The 13,445-nt window shown below is 41.4% G+C and overlaps 1 protein-coding gene across 1 annotated transcript in view; it reads left to right on the forward strand.

Moving 5' to 3' along the window:
• The window catches only part of reep3b (receptor accessory protein 3b), a 61,509-nt gene that overhangs the window by 21,461 nt on the left and 26,603 nt on the right, over positions 1-13,445 (forward strand). Inside the window, exon 3 of the mRNA XM_049563936.1 lies at positions 10,376-10,452. Coding sequence (XP_049419893.1) covers positions 10,376-10,452 — 77 coding nt within the window. The remainder of the gene's footprint in view (positions 1-10,375; positions 10,453-13,445) is intronic.

Consider the following 13,445-nt stretch of genomic DNA (forward strand, 5'->3'; position numbering starts at 1 on the left):
CTGGTGTAGAACCCCTACATTATCTTTAAAGGTGTAAATTCAAAACAATGTTGAGTGGCTCCAGTCAACTTTGGCTATTGTTAGGGGTGCAATGGTCCAGGTAGCCCACGGTACGGTCCGTACCTCGGTTTTTGGGCCACGGTTTCAGTTCGGTTTCGGTACATGTTTTGTGCGTAAAGAGAGCAATTTTTTTCTCCAAAATTATCTCTTTATTTTGCTTGACTTTGCACTTGGCATGCTGCTGTATTGGGCTACAGCCTATTCAAGTACTGAAATTTGTTATTTACGTGACAAGGCCTGAACGCAAGGGGGCTCCGCTCCACAGACTGTGTGTTAAGTGCCGTGCTGCGGGTCCTGGCCGGGCTCGGTTGTAATTGTTGGCAAATGGAGGAAAATGCAGCCCGGGTCACGCTCTTGTGTGCTCACCTGTGTGTGTGTGTGTGTGTGTGTGTGTGTGTGTGTGCGTGTGCGTGTGTGTCGCTAGTTGCAGCAGTCAGTGTGTACAAACAGAAGCTGTTCTTCAATGGCACGCGAGCATCTGGGCTGTACTCCGCCATGTGCAACACAGAGAGCAGAGGAGGATCGTAAACGTGCGACCATGTAGAGATAGAAATGACATGCCGTTGTGTAAATAAGATAAATAACATGGCTATTTAGTTTGTTTAATAAAAGGACAAGGTATGAGGCAGGGTGCCCCCCTAATATAATGGTAGGGGAAACACTAGACATGTTTCAAGCAACGTTTGCAGACAGTGACATTTCTGTTATCTGTTTTCACTCCCTCGTCGTTTTATTCAACAGCGAAACCGAAATGATCCCACACCGGAAATTTGTATGAAGCCGGTGCTTCTTCAAACTTCTGTCTCTCAACTCCTCTGCTTGCGCTTGCCATGGCTCTCTATGTTTGTTTTTTCTGCTTCTTTTCTGTGTGAGGTGAGTGTCATCTTTCCCCGGCTCCAGTTACAATAGTGTGAGGGGGTGAGTGGGCGGAGCCACAACAGTAATGTTCAGTACTTTCCACAACACATTTGCTAGTACTAGTTTTTCTTGTCCCCATTTTACTTCAGGTATATATAGTAGTGATTCCCTGAATATGAGGAGTTGTTTAGATTCAGAATAATTGGGGTTCCTAGTTAAAGAGTTACAGGATCTAGTCTAACCCACATCTTCTCCCCAGTCTACTTAAGAAACTCTGATTCCAAGAAATCTCTTTGTAGGATTTACATTAGAATGCTGTGCATATCAATATTTTGAGGGGAAAATATTACCTTAGAGTTACTGCTTATAGTTCTGCAAGTGATAAATCCCAGGCGATCTGTAAATACCATTTTAAATTGGGAAAAAAATCAAGAGGAACTATAATGCTTATTTTTAGGTTCATGCCTGTGTCATAATTGGTTTGTAGTAAAACATGCTCTAATGTTCAAAAAAATGCCCAATCTGAGGTGTCCAGTAGCTTTCCCTGACGTTAGCATGAAGCTACATGTCGGTCTGAAACCTAAGGTTTTTGTTCACAGGGATTACCTCTGCATGAGTTTACGTCATTACTTGAAACTTGGGCCAATTTTGATATGGACATCCTTTACTGTGACACTATTAATCGGCCCACGTTAATATAATATGTGCTCATGTCAATATTTGATATAAAGTTTTATGTTGATGATATTCACTTTGTCGAAGAAAAAGATAAATGCCAGTCTAAATATAAATCAGATGAGAATTGGGATTTGGAATCAGATCAATTTTTGGTGTATATAAACCAATCTGTCTCAAAACTGAGCAGCAGAGGGACAGACTTCATTCTTGTGTCTTCTCCATGTACATTTATTGGAATTACCTTAGTGTTGAATTCCCAGCTGGAAGCCCTCTGTTTGAATGTCACTCATTTTGATTCAATATGTCAGAGTTGTTCTCTGTCAAAGTGTCACCTGATGGCAGCATCCAGCTGTCAGTGTTTGTAGTCTTTGGTTGTTCCATCCAAAAATCATTGGAACAGCCAAATATGAGTTGTGTCTTTGCACTCATTTCCATTTTAACTCAGATTTGGATGGAACCTATACATGCATGTAGGTTTAAGGGCTTGGAGGTGTTTTCTTGGTGGAGTTGGCTGATGCAAGTAATGTCAGTGAGAGTGAAATCCCAGTCTGCTGAGTTAGTAACACATTCACACACAGCTTTAACACAGCAGCTCACAGATTCAGAAGCAGTAAGCTGTGATCCTGCCTTTAGCTTCCTTTACTTTGTCTTCCTCACTGTCTGCTTCTGTTGCTTTATCTCTGCTCTTACTGAGCAGAGATAAAGCATTTAAGGTAGAGGTCAATGACCTAACAATTTCTCTTAACAACTCTCAATGCAAGTAAGGAATGGACGGAAATGGAGATCAGTAGATCCCTCAAAAAGTAACCGGGATATCCAATTTGAATGCTTCTAGATTGCTGAAACACTACATGGCCATTTTTACTCTGTTGATTATGCAACTGTTATAACCATTAAAACTAGGGATGCACCGATATGGAAATTATGTCCTGATACAGATGTTTAAAATAACAACTCATCCAATGGCTGATAGTTGATACCAGTGTTTTTAATATTGTTGTTTATTTTGTTTTTATTGTTATTTATTCCCGGCCAAAACTTTGTGCCAGGGAAACAAAGAAATCTATACTATGAAAAAATAACTAAAGCTCTACTAATGACATGAACTAAATGGCCTTGAGTGACACAATGCTGCTGCCTTGAGCTTGAGCTTCAGATGCTACTCATGGAATGAAAATTAAAAAGCAACCTTTTCTTATCTTTAATACATGGCTATGTTTAAATTGACGAAGAAAATAGCTTTACAAACACTAGGTATGGAAACATGTTAAATCAAACTATCATAACATTATGTTTTTTCTCCCACTTGTCCGGTGTTAATCAAACATATCAGATTGAAACATAATTGCGGGTAGCTTGCATACATGGAGGGAGAGATGGAACACAGAGAGAAGATGAAGAAACATACGTGATGGTCAACAAAAGGTATTGTGCTAGCTAGGTGTTGTTTACAAAAATAATGATACCACCAACGCCAGTACCATTTAAAGTGATACCAATACCAGTAGAGTACTACATTTGAGACCTTTTTTTCTACTTCATTTGATACCCATCATGTGAATGGAAGCATTCAGTTTCGTAAAATACCACCAAACATCACAGGTATGTGGTGTATTGCCATACTTTAAAATGTTTTGGCCAATCACAGGTCACAGTAAATCTAATAACACTTGCAGTGATTGCCTGGAAGCATGACTATATAAATAGGCAAGGCAAGGCAAGGCAAGGCAAGAAACAAGAAAATGCATTAAAATCACAATACAAAATAAAAACATAATCATTATAAAATGAACTTTAAAAGAGAAGAGTGCAGATAAGATCCTTTCAGTCATATGCACAGTAAAATAGAGCTGTTTTGAGCCTAGATTTGAACATTGTCAGAGTAGAGGCCTGTCTCACATCTTCAGAAAGACTGTTCCAGATTTTAGCTGCATAAAACTGGAATCCTGATTCCCCATGTTTAGTCCTGACTCTGGGCACCAGCAGGAGGCCGGTCCCTGAGGTCCTCAGAGTCCGAGATGGTTCATATGGCACTAACATGTCAGAGATGTACTTTGGTGCTAGGCCGTGGAGAGACTTGTACACAAGCAGAGCTGCTTTAAAGTCTATTCTCTGAGCCACAGGAAGCCAGTGTAGAGACCTGAGCACAGGACTAATGTGCTTGTACTTCCTGGTTCTGGTCAGGACCCGAGCAGCAGCATTTTGGATGTACTGCAGCTGTCTTACGGCCCGCTTGGAGAGGCCAGTGAGCAGGCCGTTACAGTAGTCTAACCTACTAGAGACAAATGCATGGATAAGTCTCTCCAAGTCAGGTTTAGACACTATACCTTTGATTTTGGCAATGTTTTTTAGATGGTAAAAAGCTGCTGATGTTACTGATTTGATGTGGCTGTTAAAGTTCAAGTCTGAGTCCATTATTACCCCGAGATTTCTAGCCTGATTTGTAGGTTTTAGAGAGAGAGACTGGAGGTGACTGCTGACACTTTCTCTTTGTTTCTGTGGACCAAATATGATGACTTCAGTCTTGTCTGAATTTAGCTGGAGAAAGTTGTTTGGCATCCACACACTGACCCGTTGGATGCAGTGACAGAGTGAATCCACTGGTCCATATTCACCTGCTGTCAGTGAGACATAGATCTGAGTGTCATCTGCATAATTGTGGTAGGACACATTATTACTTTGTATTAACTGGCCTAAAGGCAGCATGTAGAGATTGAACAGAAGGGGTCCCAGGATTGACCCTTGGGGCACCCCACAGGTCAAGGCCATGAGGTCTGAGACACAGTTACCAATTTCAACAAAGTACTTCCTGTCTTCAAGATAGGACTTCAGCCAATTTAGGGCAGTGCCAGAGATGCCCACCCAGTCCTCTAGTCTCCGTGAAAGGATCTCATGATCGACAGTGTCAAAAGCAGCACTCAGATCTAGCAGGACTAAAACTGAGACTTTGCCTGCGTCAGTGTTCAGGCGGATGTCATTTGTCACCTTAATAAGAGCGGTCTCAGTGCTGTGATGGGGTCTAAAACCTGACTGGAAAACATCAAAGGAGTTGTTCTTTAGGAGAAAGTTAGTAAGCTGTTGGTAAACAACTTTCTCAAGGACTTTGCCTAAAAACGTCAGATTTGAAATGGGCCGGTAGTTGTTCAGTACTGTGGCATCAAGACTGCTCTTCTTTAGGAGAGGCTTTATGAGGCTTTTAGTAATTTCTCTCTCAATCCTAGATACAAAAGGGATCAGGATCCAGGTATCATTTGACTGAAGAAGTTTAAATACTACTTACTTAATGTGGCACTGGGTTATATAGGTCCATACCTTAAAGGTATAAAGTACTGAGACCAAGCCCTATTCATAGCTTTGGTGGAGTCTTTAATGGCATATACTCCCATTTTGCCAATAGAATTGGCCCATCAGATTCATTGAAGTATCCTTCATTTTTTGTGCAGTTACGTTGTCAGTCGCAGAGTCCTCTAAAGCTTATAAACACAATAGGAAGATGACAGGAAGAGAAAATCTTCAGAGGAATGAGTTCCTCCTGCTCTGCATGTATGGTTTGACTTCTAACTTGAACCACCCCTTTTCCCTGGATGGAAGCAAGACCTCAGCTGCACACTTTACACTTGGTGCCCCCTTTAGAAAATATCAATAGGAGTGCTGAATCAGTGAATGAAGGCTGGATCTCACTAGAGGATGAGCTACGAGCACCATGCTGTTTGTTAATAGGCCTCAGGCCTTTTATGATCATCAGATCAAAACAAATTCATGGGATTGAATCTCTCAGTGTCTTTCATGAATTGAATTTTTCATTCAGCACACCCCCAAGCACATATGTGAAGGATTTCATGGATCTATCGATGAAACAGAGCTCATTACTTGAAGATAGCAGCTCTTTCACAGCTGAAACAGTCCTGTGGCTGCTTTTATGTGACTTGAGCTACAGCACACCCTGCCAGAAGTTACTCCAGTTCATGACAAAGTTGGCTCTAAACGTTCATTCCAAAGGCCCAGCCCTCTTTTTCATATTTGTATTACTTCAGTGTGTATTTCTGTGTTTACGTACAGTACACGCGGTTGCATGGTGACAGACATGTCTCCCAGTCACTGTCTTGTTAAAAACTCTCACATCTGCTAATAGTAAAACCAGTATTTGAAACAATCTCATCTTACTCCTTTCATAGATTCACTCCATTCTTCCTTTACTCCACCTCATTAACTGTACTGGACACCATTCAGTTAGAAATAACATTGTGTCCACTAACTCTCACTACATCTCTGCTACCTATCTACTGTTGACACAGGGCTGGTAAATGTTTAATGAGGGCAGTTACAGCTGAGGTAGGCAGGGTGTTTTTTAGTCATTAGGCAAAGATTCCATAATAATGATTCAGCCAAGCGTTTCAGAGATGGAGAGACAGTGTTGCTTCTAGTTTAGCCTTCTAAGTGTATCCAAAGACCCATGGCTGTGGCTAATTTAAGTTCATGTTTATGTAGCTAACATTAGCTAGACACTTGAATCATAGACACTGACAGCCAATCAAGTTCTCCAACAAAACAGGATGGTAATTTAAATAGCATTGCCACTATATAACGGCATTGAGATCACAATCACAAACAGGATGATTGAATAAATGACTAGTACTACTTGTATAGGCTACTGTATGAAGTGTGTGCATATACCTGTGTTCATCTGGTGGGAGGCGCTTAGGACAGAGAGGGGAGAGCTTTTGTATTTTCCCAGAAAACTGCCTGCCCCAGCTTTTAAGGATAAGTTTGGTATTTTTCAACTAGGATGCTGTTTTCGCTATTATCTTTTTGTGTCTTTGTGACATTTGTCCAGTAATAAACAAGAGCACCAAAGCCTTCAGCAGTGAAAGGGGCTGCTATGTAACCACTTGAGTGTTCGCACTGTCAGTTTATGTCCACTAAAAGTACTTGTTTTTGCTACTGACAGGCTCAAATTGTTGTTGCAAGTGTCTGATAACAACATGGAAGGGATCCCTACAGAGATATACTTTTTTGGTTGAAGAGTAAGGACCTTATTGTTGAACCAGAAACAGCTCCAAATTCATTATCACCAAAACCACCAGACTCCATTTAAATTAACAGTAATTTTAGCTTGTGTAGAGCCAGCATATTTTCACATCTAACAGGGGGATTTAAGGGGGATTCCAACTATGACCAACCAGAGTTAGTGAAAAGACGAACCAAGATGGTGTTTGTGAGATTTTTTTAGTTTTTATTGACTTTGAATTAAGTGTTTTACAATGATAAAATGGCTGTTTATTTAAATAGAGTCTGGTTGGTTTGGTGATGGTGATTTTAGGGCTGTCTCTTGTTAAACCAAAAGGTCTATCTCTTTAGAGATCCTTTCCATAATGTTGTCACATGCTTAGATTAACAATCTGAGCTTGTCAGTGACACAAAAAAGCACTTTAAGTGGGCAAGCTATGACATGCCCTGAGTGATTACATTACAGCCTTATTCAGCACTGCAGTCCTCTTGCTCAGTACTGGACAAATTTCATGAATTGTTGCTCCCATTATTCACTTAGACAGAAAAACATGGGAAAATAGTGTCTAGGTTGTAAAATACTGAAGTTATCCTTTAAAGTCTTAAACCCCTCGGCTACACTGTTTGACTCCACTCTGTGTTAAAAATGTAGAGCAGTCTGGATCCCAGTCTGACTGGAGCGGACTTGTCTGATGGCCTGTGTTGCTGCTTAAACCACAGAAACCAGCAAGAACTGAACAGATATGGTATATTAAGCGCCGATGACGGCCTAACTTTGACCGACTGCTGACTGATGGCTTGCTGTGTCAGGGCCTTTAGGTAGACAGTGGGTATAATGTGGAAGAGATGACTGGTAATTTAATAGCCTACATGTTTGTGATCCATACAGACACATGGATTTCCTTGTTATGTAATATGTTGTACAACTGCACTCTTCCTACTCCCATTTATTTTGCATCAATTAGGGAACTTTTCTGATCATGTGAAACAAGTAGTTGAAAAATTGCCCAACCAAACAAGCACTTTGAATATGTCAACTTGAGTTTTAGGATTTTGTGATATTTTGTAGACCAAATGTTCAATTGATTAAACGAGGAAAATATTCTGCTGAATAATTGATAATGAAAATAAATGCAACACTTTTTGCATTCAAATTGACTCTGGTTACAATAAGTTTTTACCAGACTTCAGGAACAGTAAAGGAAAGAACCAAAACTAACAATATTTACTCATGAATTAACGTTATTTAGCTGAATGAAACTTGTTGGCTGGTGGGGTGTAGCACGTACGCCCCCTGTTGGTCAGCCCTCACTGCAGCCTAGCTCTGTCTTCATGCTCTGTCTACCAAGTTCAGCACTACCAGTGGGCCCAGTGGCTGTAAAGAGCTGATGTCAGGTGTTTTTTTTTTTTGTTTTTTTTTTCCTTTCTCTTTTAATGGAAGGCAGTTATTCACAGACGGGGCCAGTAAATGTCTGCTATTGCCTCAGGAAGGCAAAATGGCTGCTGTATATTTCACTGAGGTCACATCTTAATGTCCTCCCTACTGATGAGATGAAGGAGGGAGGGAAAGGGAGAGAGAAAAAACGCTGTGAGAGACAGAGCGGGAGAAAAGGGTATGAAGTGGGAGATGAAAGAGAGAGGTAGAAGAGAGACAGAAGCAGTGGAGGCAGAAGTGGATTGAAACATATAAATTAGACGTCCTCTCCATCTCACTGGCTCTGTTTCACTCTCTCCTTTACATTTATCATTCCTCAAGCCTCTCTCTCTCCCTCTGTGTGTGTGTGTGTGTGTGTGTGTGTGTGTGTGTGTGTGTGTGTGTGAGAAGGGAGTTCACTATGAGGTCACCAATTAACCAGTCCAGCAGTAATTTGAGTCAGACTGCAGGCGTGTGTGTGTGTGTGTGTGTGTGTGTGTGTGTGTGTGTGTGTGTGTGTGTTTGTGATTCTGAGAGATTGTGCATGAGACAGGTGAATGTGTGTGTCTGTGTCTCCCTCTCTTGTTCTCCCTCTCTCAAACACAGACTTAACTCCCTCACTCATCCACCCACACACACGCACACACACACACGCACACACACACACACACACATACACTGACATTTCATTAGCTAGTGTCAGTGTATGTTCAGTCATGCGGCAGCGGCCGAGTCTGGCTAATACCACAGCCTGCCATGTGACTGTCTGCCCGCTTGCCACCATCTACTGCTGTCTTTGATTTGGAAATCCAACCAGAAGAGCCTGGAAAGCCCTTAAAGAGGGATGGAGGGAGCAGGCGAGAGCAGGGAGTACAGCAGAAAGTATAAAAGCAATCCTAAACCTCTGTTTCACCACAACTGACCTGAGAGGGAAAAAGGTGTGGGATAAATGAATATATAAACCTCAAAATTTGTAACGCTCACTAAAGATTTTATTTCCAGTACTCTGCTTATTGGCTTTTTGTTCATTTTGAATAAAGGGAACAAACATTTACAACACTCTAGAATGTTGTGATTGCAACAATATTCAGCCAATCCCTGTGAATTCTGTGCAATCTTGCAATTTTGTCTAATCACAGCAACTAAACCACCAATTTGATTGTATTGATTTGCTCAGTCCCCCCCCCCCCCCCCTCTCTCTCTCTCTCTCTCTCTATATATATATAGATAGATAGATATATATATATATATATCACTTTGAGTATAGTACCTTTGGAAGCAAAAGTAACCTTTTAGACACAACCTAGATCCTAGGTTTTAGTGTTTCCACTGAAAATAGTACTCTTCAATGTGGGCGGGGTTGTTGTCACTCACTGCTCCGTCCATCACTCGCTGTATTTCCTCATTATCGGTGACACAGACGGAAGTCTGCACCTCATTTATTGTCCACAGAACAAGGCTGCACGCCGACATTTTTAGACTTAAAAAGTCCCTGACAGTTGGCCAAGTGAATTAAATTATCCGCTATTGACCAGTCATCAGACTGCAGTGTTTCTAGCTCCAACTTTTAGTGCCAGATTTGAGTGCTAGGTACCCCTAGCCTAGCCAGTAGTCTAATTTATGTCTAGTTAAACACATTTGTTTAGTTAAGTTAAAGTTAAAATGGAGCCGAATTACTCACGTGTTTAATATTATTGCTGTAAAGCCATGTTTTATGTGTTTTAGGTGTGTTTTGAATCACAGAAACTCAATGCAGTGGCATAGGAAACGTCACTGCCAACCTGTGTTTTGGAAGTGTAACTACAGAGTGACATGGACACACCACTGCCCAAGTATATATGCTCACGACGATGTAGGCCACTTGCATAGGCCACGGCAAAGGCACGGTGTGTAGCCTAAACACAATTATAAATCAGCGTTAAAGGTGTAACCAGAAGGTGCTTTGTTCATTTTTAATGGGGGGGGTGGATTCTTTCAACTCAGAGAGGGTCGCTGAGGACGCCCCAGCTTTGCATTGTGCATAAGAATATGAATTTTTAATGTTAAAGAATAGAGCATGCACTTCCCGTTTAGAAGACCAGTGGGCTCTGTCATTGATCTTCGCAGCACCGTATAAACTCAAAGGCCTTATTCTCAAAATCATTGCTTGATTACAGTCATTTTGATAAATATTTGGATCACAAAAACAATACTGATATCACCAGAAAACTAGAATCCTCCTCTTCTCATAATATTATAGTCTAATGTAAATACATGAACTCTTACAGCCCTTCTGCCCATTATTTACATTTCATGTAATCTTTTCTGAAGTATGAGTCTATTGTTCAGTGTTCTTTCTGTTTGTGTGCATCTGTGTAGGTGCGATGGATGATGTACTGGATCGTGTTTGCCCTCTACACTGTGGTGGAGACCATCACTGACCTCACGCTGGCATGGTGACTAACACACCTACAGTTAACACCTACACATGACAATCTATTATTTAATCATTATCTAAACCTTATTGTCTCAACTGTCCTCTAATGTACACTGTGTTTTGGTGATGAGAAAGTGGAAATTACCTTGCTGATATATAATGTATATGTAATTTCAGTGTTAACTAATGTAATTAGAAAGGTCTTGTAGTCACGAGAATGATAGGTAGAAAAGTGTTTGGGAGCACAGATAGGAACTTAAGAACCTGTAACCTTGGGCTTTTGTATCTTTAAGAACTCTGAGTCTTTGGTGTGAGGTTTTTTGATATATTAAGTTAATAAAAATGCTACAAAAGGTCCTCACTGACAGACAACAGTGGTAAAAGTATCACTGACAGTGTTGGGCTTTTTTTGCTTTTTATGAGAACATACATGCTGAATATATTAGTCGTGGATATTATCTGCCAATATTGGCCGTTTACCAAGTTATCTGTAGTGGCATCTTTAACTTGCGATATATGCTGATAAACAATTTAATTGTCAACTGCGTGAAAGTCATATGGGAACAAAAGCTCTGTATCATTGTGACGGGGGGGGGGCTTCCGTGAGACCGCTCCTGTCAGTAAGCACGTGGACGCATCTTCGGGACGTGGGCACGGGCCTCGTCAGTTTCAAGCGGCACCGTGCGGCAGCGAGAGCTCCACTTCGCTCCGTTAAGTTTAACACCGACAATTAACAACTTTCTCCTTCTCTCTTTTGATGTGTGTGCGTGAATGATTACGGTGAGAAGCCACCCATGTTTACAGATTGTATATGCATATTTGTAAGAATTGAGTGTAAAGCTATTTTTCCTTTTGCTTATTTCAGAACCACACACACACTACACTTGTGAACCTCCTGCATTGAAAATTAAAGTATCCTCTCGAACCTGATTCTCTGGCCGGAATCCTTTACTCCATAGTTATCCTTCCCACACCAGTGTGTCCCTGAGGTCTCCTTCCTCACATCGCTCAAGCTATGAGCTGCACTTGTGCGTGTGTGTGCGCTGCTGATATTACGCGATGTCAGTCATGTGGCACGTGGGAATTTGACCACCGTTTTAAATTGGCATATTTTAGACTGACTGGCCGGTCACAGATCGTGGCCAATCACGCGAAAACCGGCCCGATTCCGAGCACTGACGATTAATCGGTGCAAGTCTAGTTTTTATTCTGTTTATATCCCCTAAAATGTCTGACCTTGACTACATCAATCAATCAATCAATCAATTTTATTTGTAAAGCCCAATATCACAAATCACAATTTGCCTCACAGGGCTTTACAACATACGACATCCCTCTGTCCTTTGGACCCTCACAGCGGATAAGGAAAAACTCCCCAAAAAAAACCCTTTAACAGAAAAAAAAAAAAACGGTAGAAACCTCAGGAAGAGCAACTGAGGAGGGATCCCTCTTCCAGGACGGACAGACGTGCAATAGATGTCGTACAGAACAGATCAGCATAACAAATTAACAGTAATCCACATGACACAATGAGAGAGAGAGGGAGAGAGAGAGAGATGCAGGTAATGACAGTAGCTTACAACAACATTATTGAAAGTAATAATATTATAGTTATAGTTCTGGCTACTGCGGTACAATATGTTGAAAGTATGTATTAATACCTGGCAGTATACATGTGTGACAATAGTCATATGTGTATAATAACAGTAGAAGTATGACTAATGACTAATGATGGCAGCAGCAGGAGGCATCTGGCGGGACCACGGCAGCAGCACAACCACACACATCACGCTGTCGAGGCACCGCTGTGATATGAGTTAATCTGAGAGACAGTGGAGCACAAAGGCTCCGGAGAAGAAGCGAGTTAGTGACATCCAGAATGGCCAAGTTAGCAAGATGCAGTAATAGGATACGAGAGAGAGAGAGAGAGAGAGAGAGAGAAGGAGAGAAGGAGAGAAGGTGCCCGGTGTATTATAGGGGGGTCCTCCGGCAGACTAGGCCTAAGTCAGCCTAACTAGGAGCTGGTACAGGGCAAGCCTGGGCCGGCCCTAACTATATGACTTGTATTTATGCAACATTTGTCACTAGAGCTAGCTCACCTAGCACCACTGAGCTAGCTAACGATACAGCTCAATCAAGGAGGATGCCATTAATATCACCAACACAAGCCTCTCATCGATGAGTAGATGCACACATCCTTCTGCACAGTGATACAGGTAGCAGTTGTATTTCCATTGAAAGAAAATAGTTCCTACATGAAACTGTTCACAACAAGGTCTGTGGATTATCTGAGCTGAGGGCCACCTAGTTCCATTGTATTGGAGAAAAGACACACATCTCTATTAGTGCTGCACGATTTGATAAAAATGTGCGATTGCGATTATGGTGGACAATATTGCGATTGCGATTACAATATAATTTCAATAAAATATAATAAATAAATGGTATCATGAGTCTTTTTGCTCAATTCAGTGTTTCCCCTACATTATATGAGGGGGGCACTGACCTGACATAGTTATTGTTATGGACAGACAGTGTGTCAATGACCATCAACAGACTGAGCACAGTCAAACACGCTGCTCATACAGCAGCGCAGCACATCTGCAGATGAAAATTAGCCTGTATAGCTAAATTTGGCACATTTACGTGACTTACGTGATCATGTCAATTCATGTGCACTGTCCCCTCTTAAATAAAATAAACATAAACATAAACTGTACACACAGAGGAGTGAGCCTGTGTTGCGTTCAGACGTTGTCACGTAAATGACAAATTCCAGCGCCATAGCACAACACAGCAGCATGTCAAGTGGGCCGAACCCGAGCAAAGTTGCTCAATTTTTCATTTGTTATGGAGTCCATGATGTCCCTGTGACACTTACAAATGTTTGTGTAACTATGCTCGGATATTGGTTTATGAAGCTCTGGCAGCTTTCAGTTGTCTCTTTGTCTTTAACGTTACACGGCTTGGCTTTCTCTCGCATGCATGCCTCGTACTTTTCTCTGTGCTGTC

The sequence above is a fragment of the Epinephelus fuscoguttatus genome, linkage group LG20 (assembly GCF_011397635.1).
Source record: "Epinephelus fuscoguttatus linkage group LG20, E.fuscoguttatus.final_Chr_v1".
NCBI lineage: Eukaryota > Metazoa > Chordata > Actinopteri > Perciformes > Serranidae > Epinephelus > Epinephelus fuscoguttatus.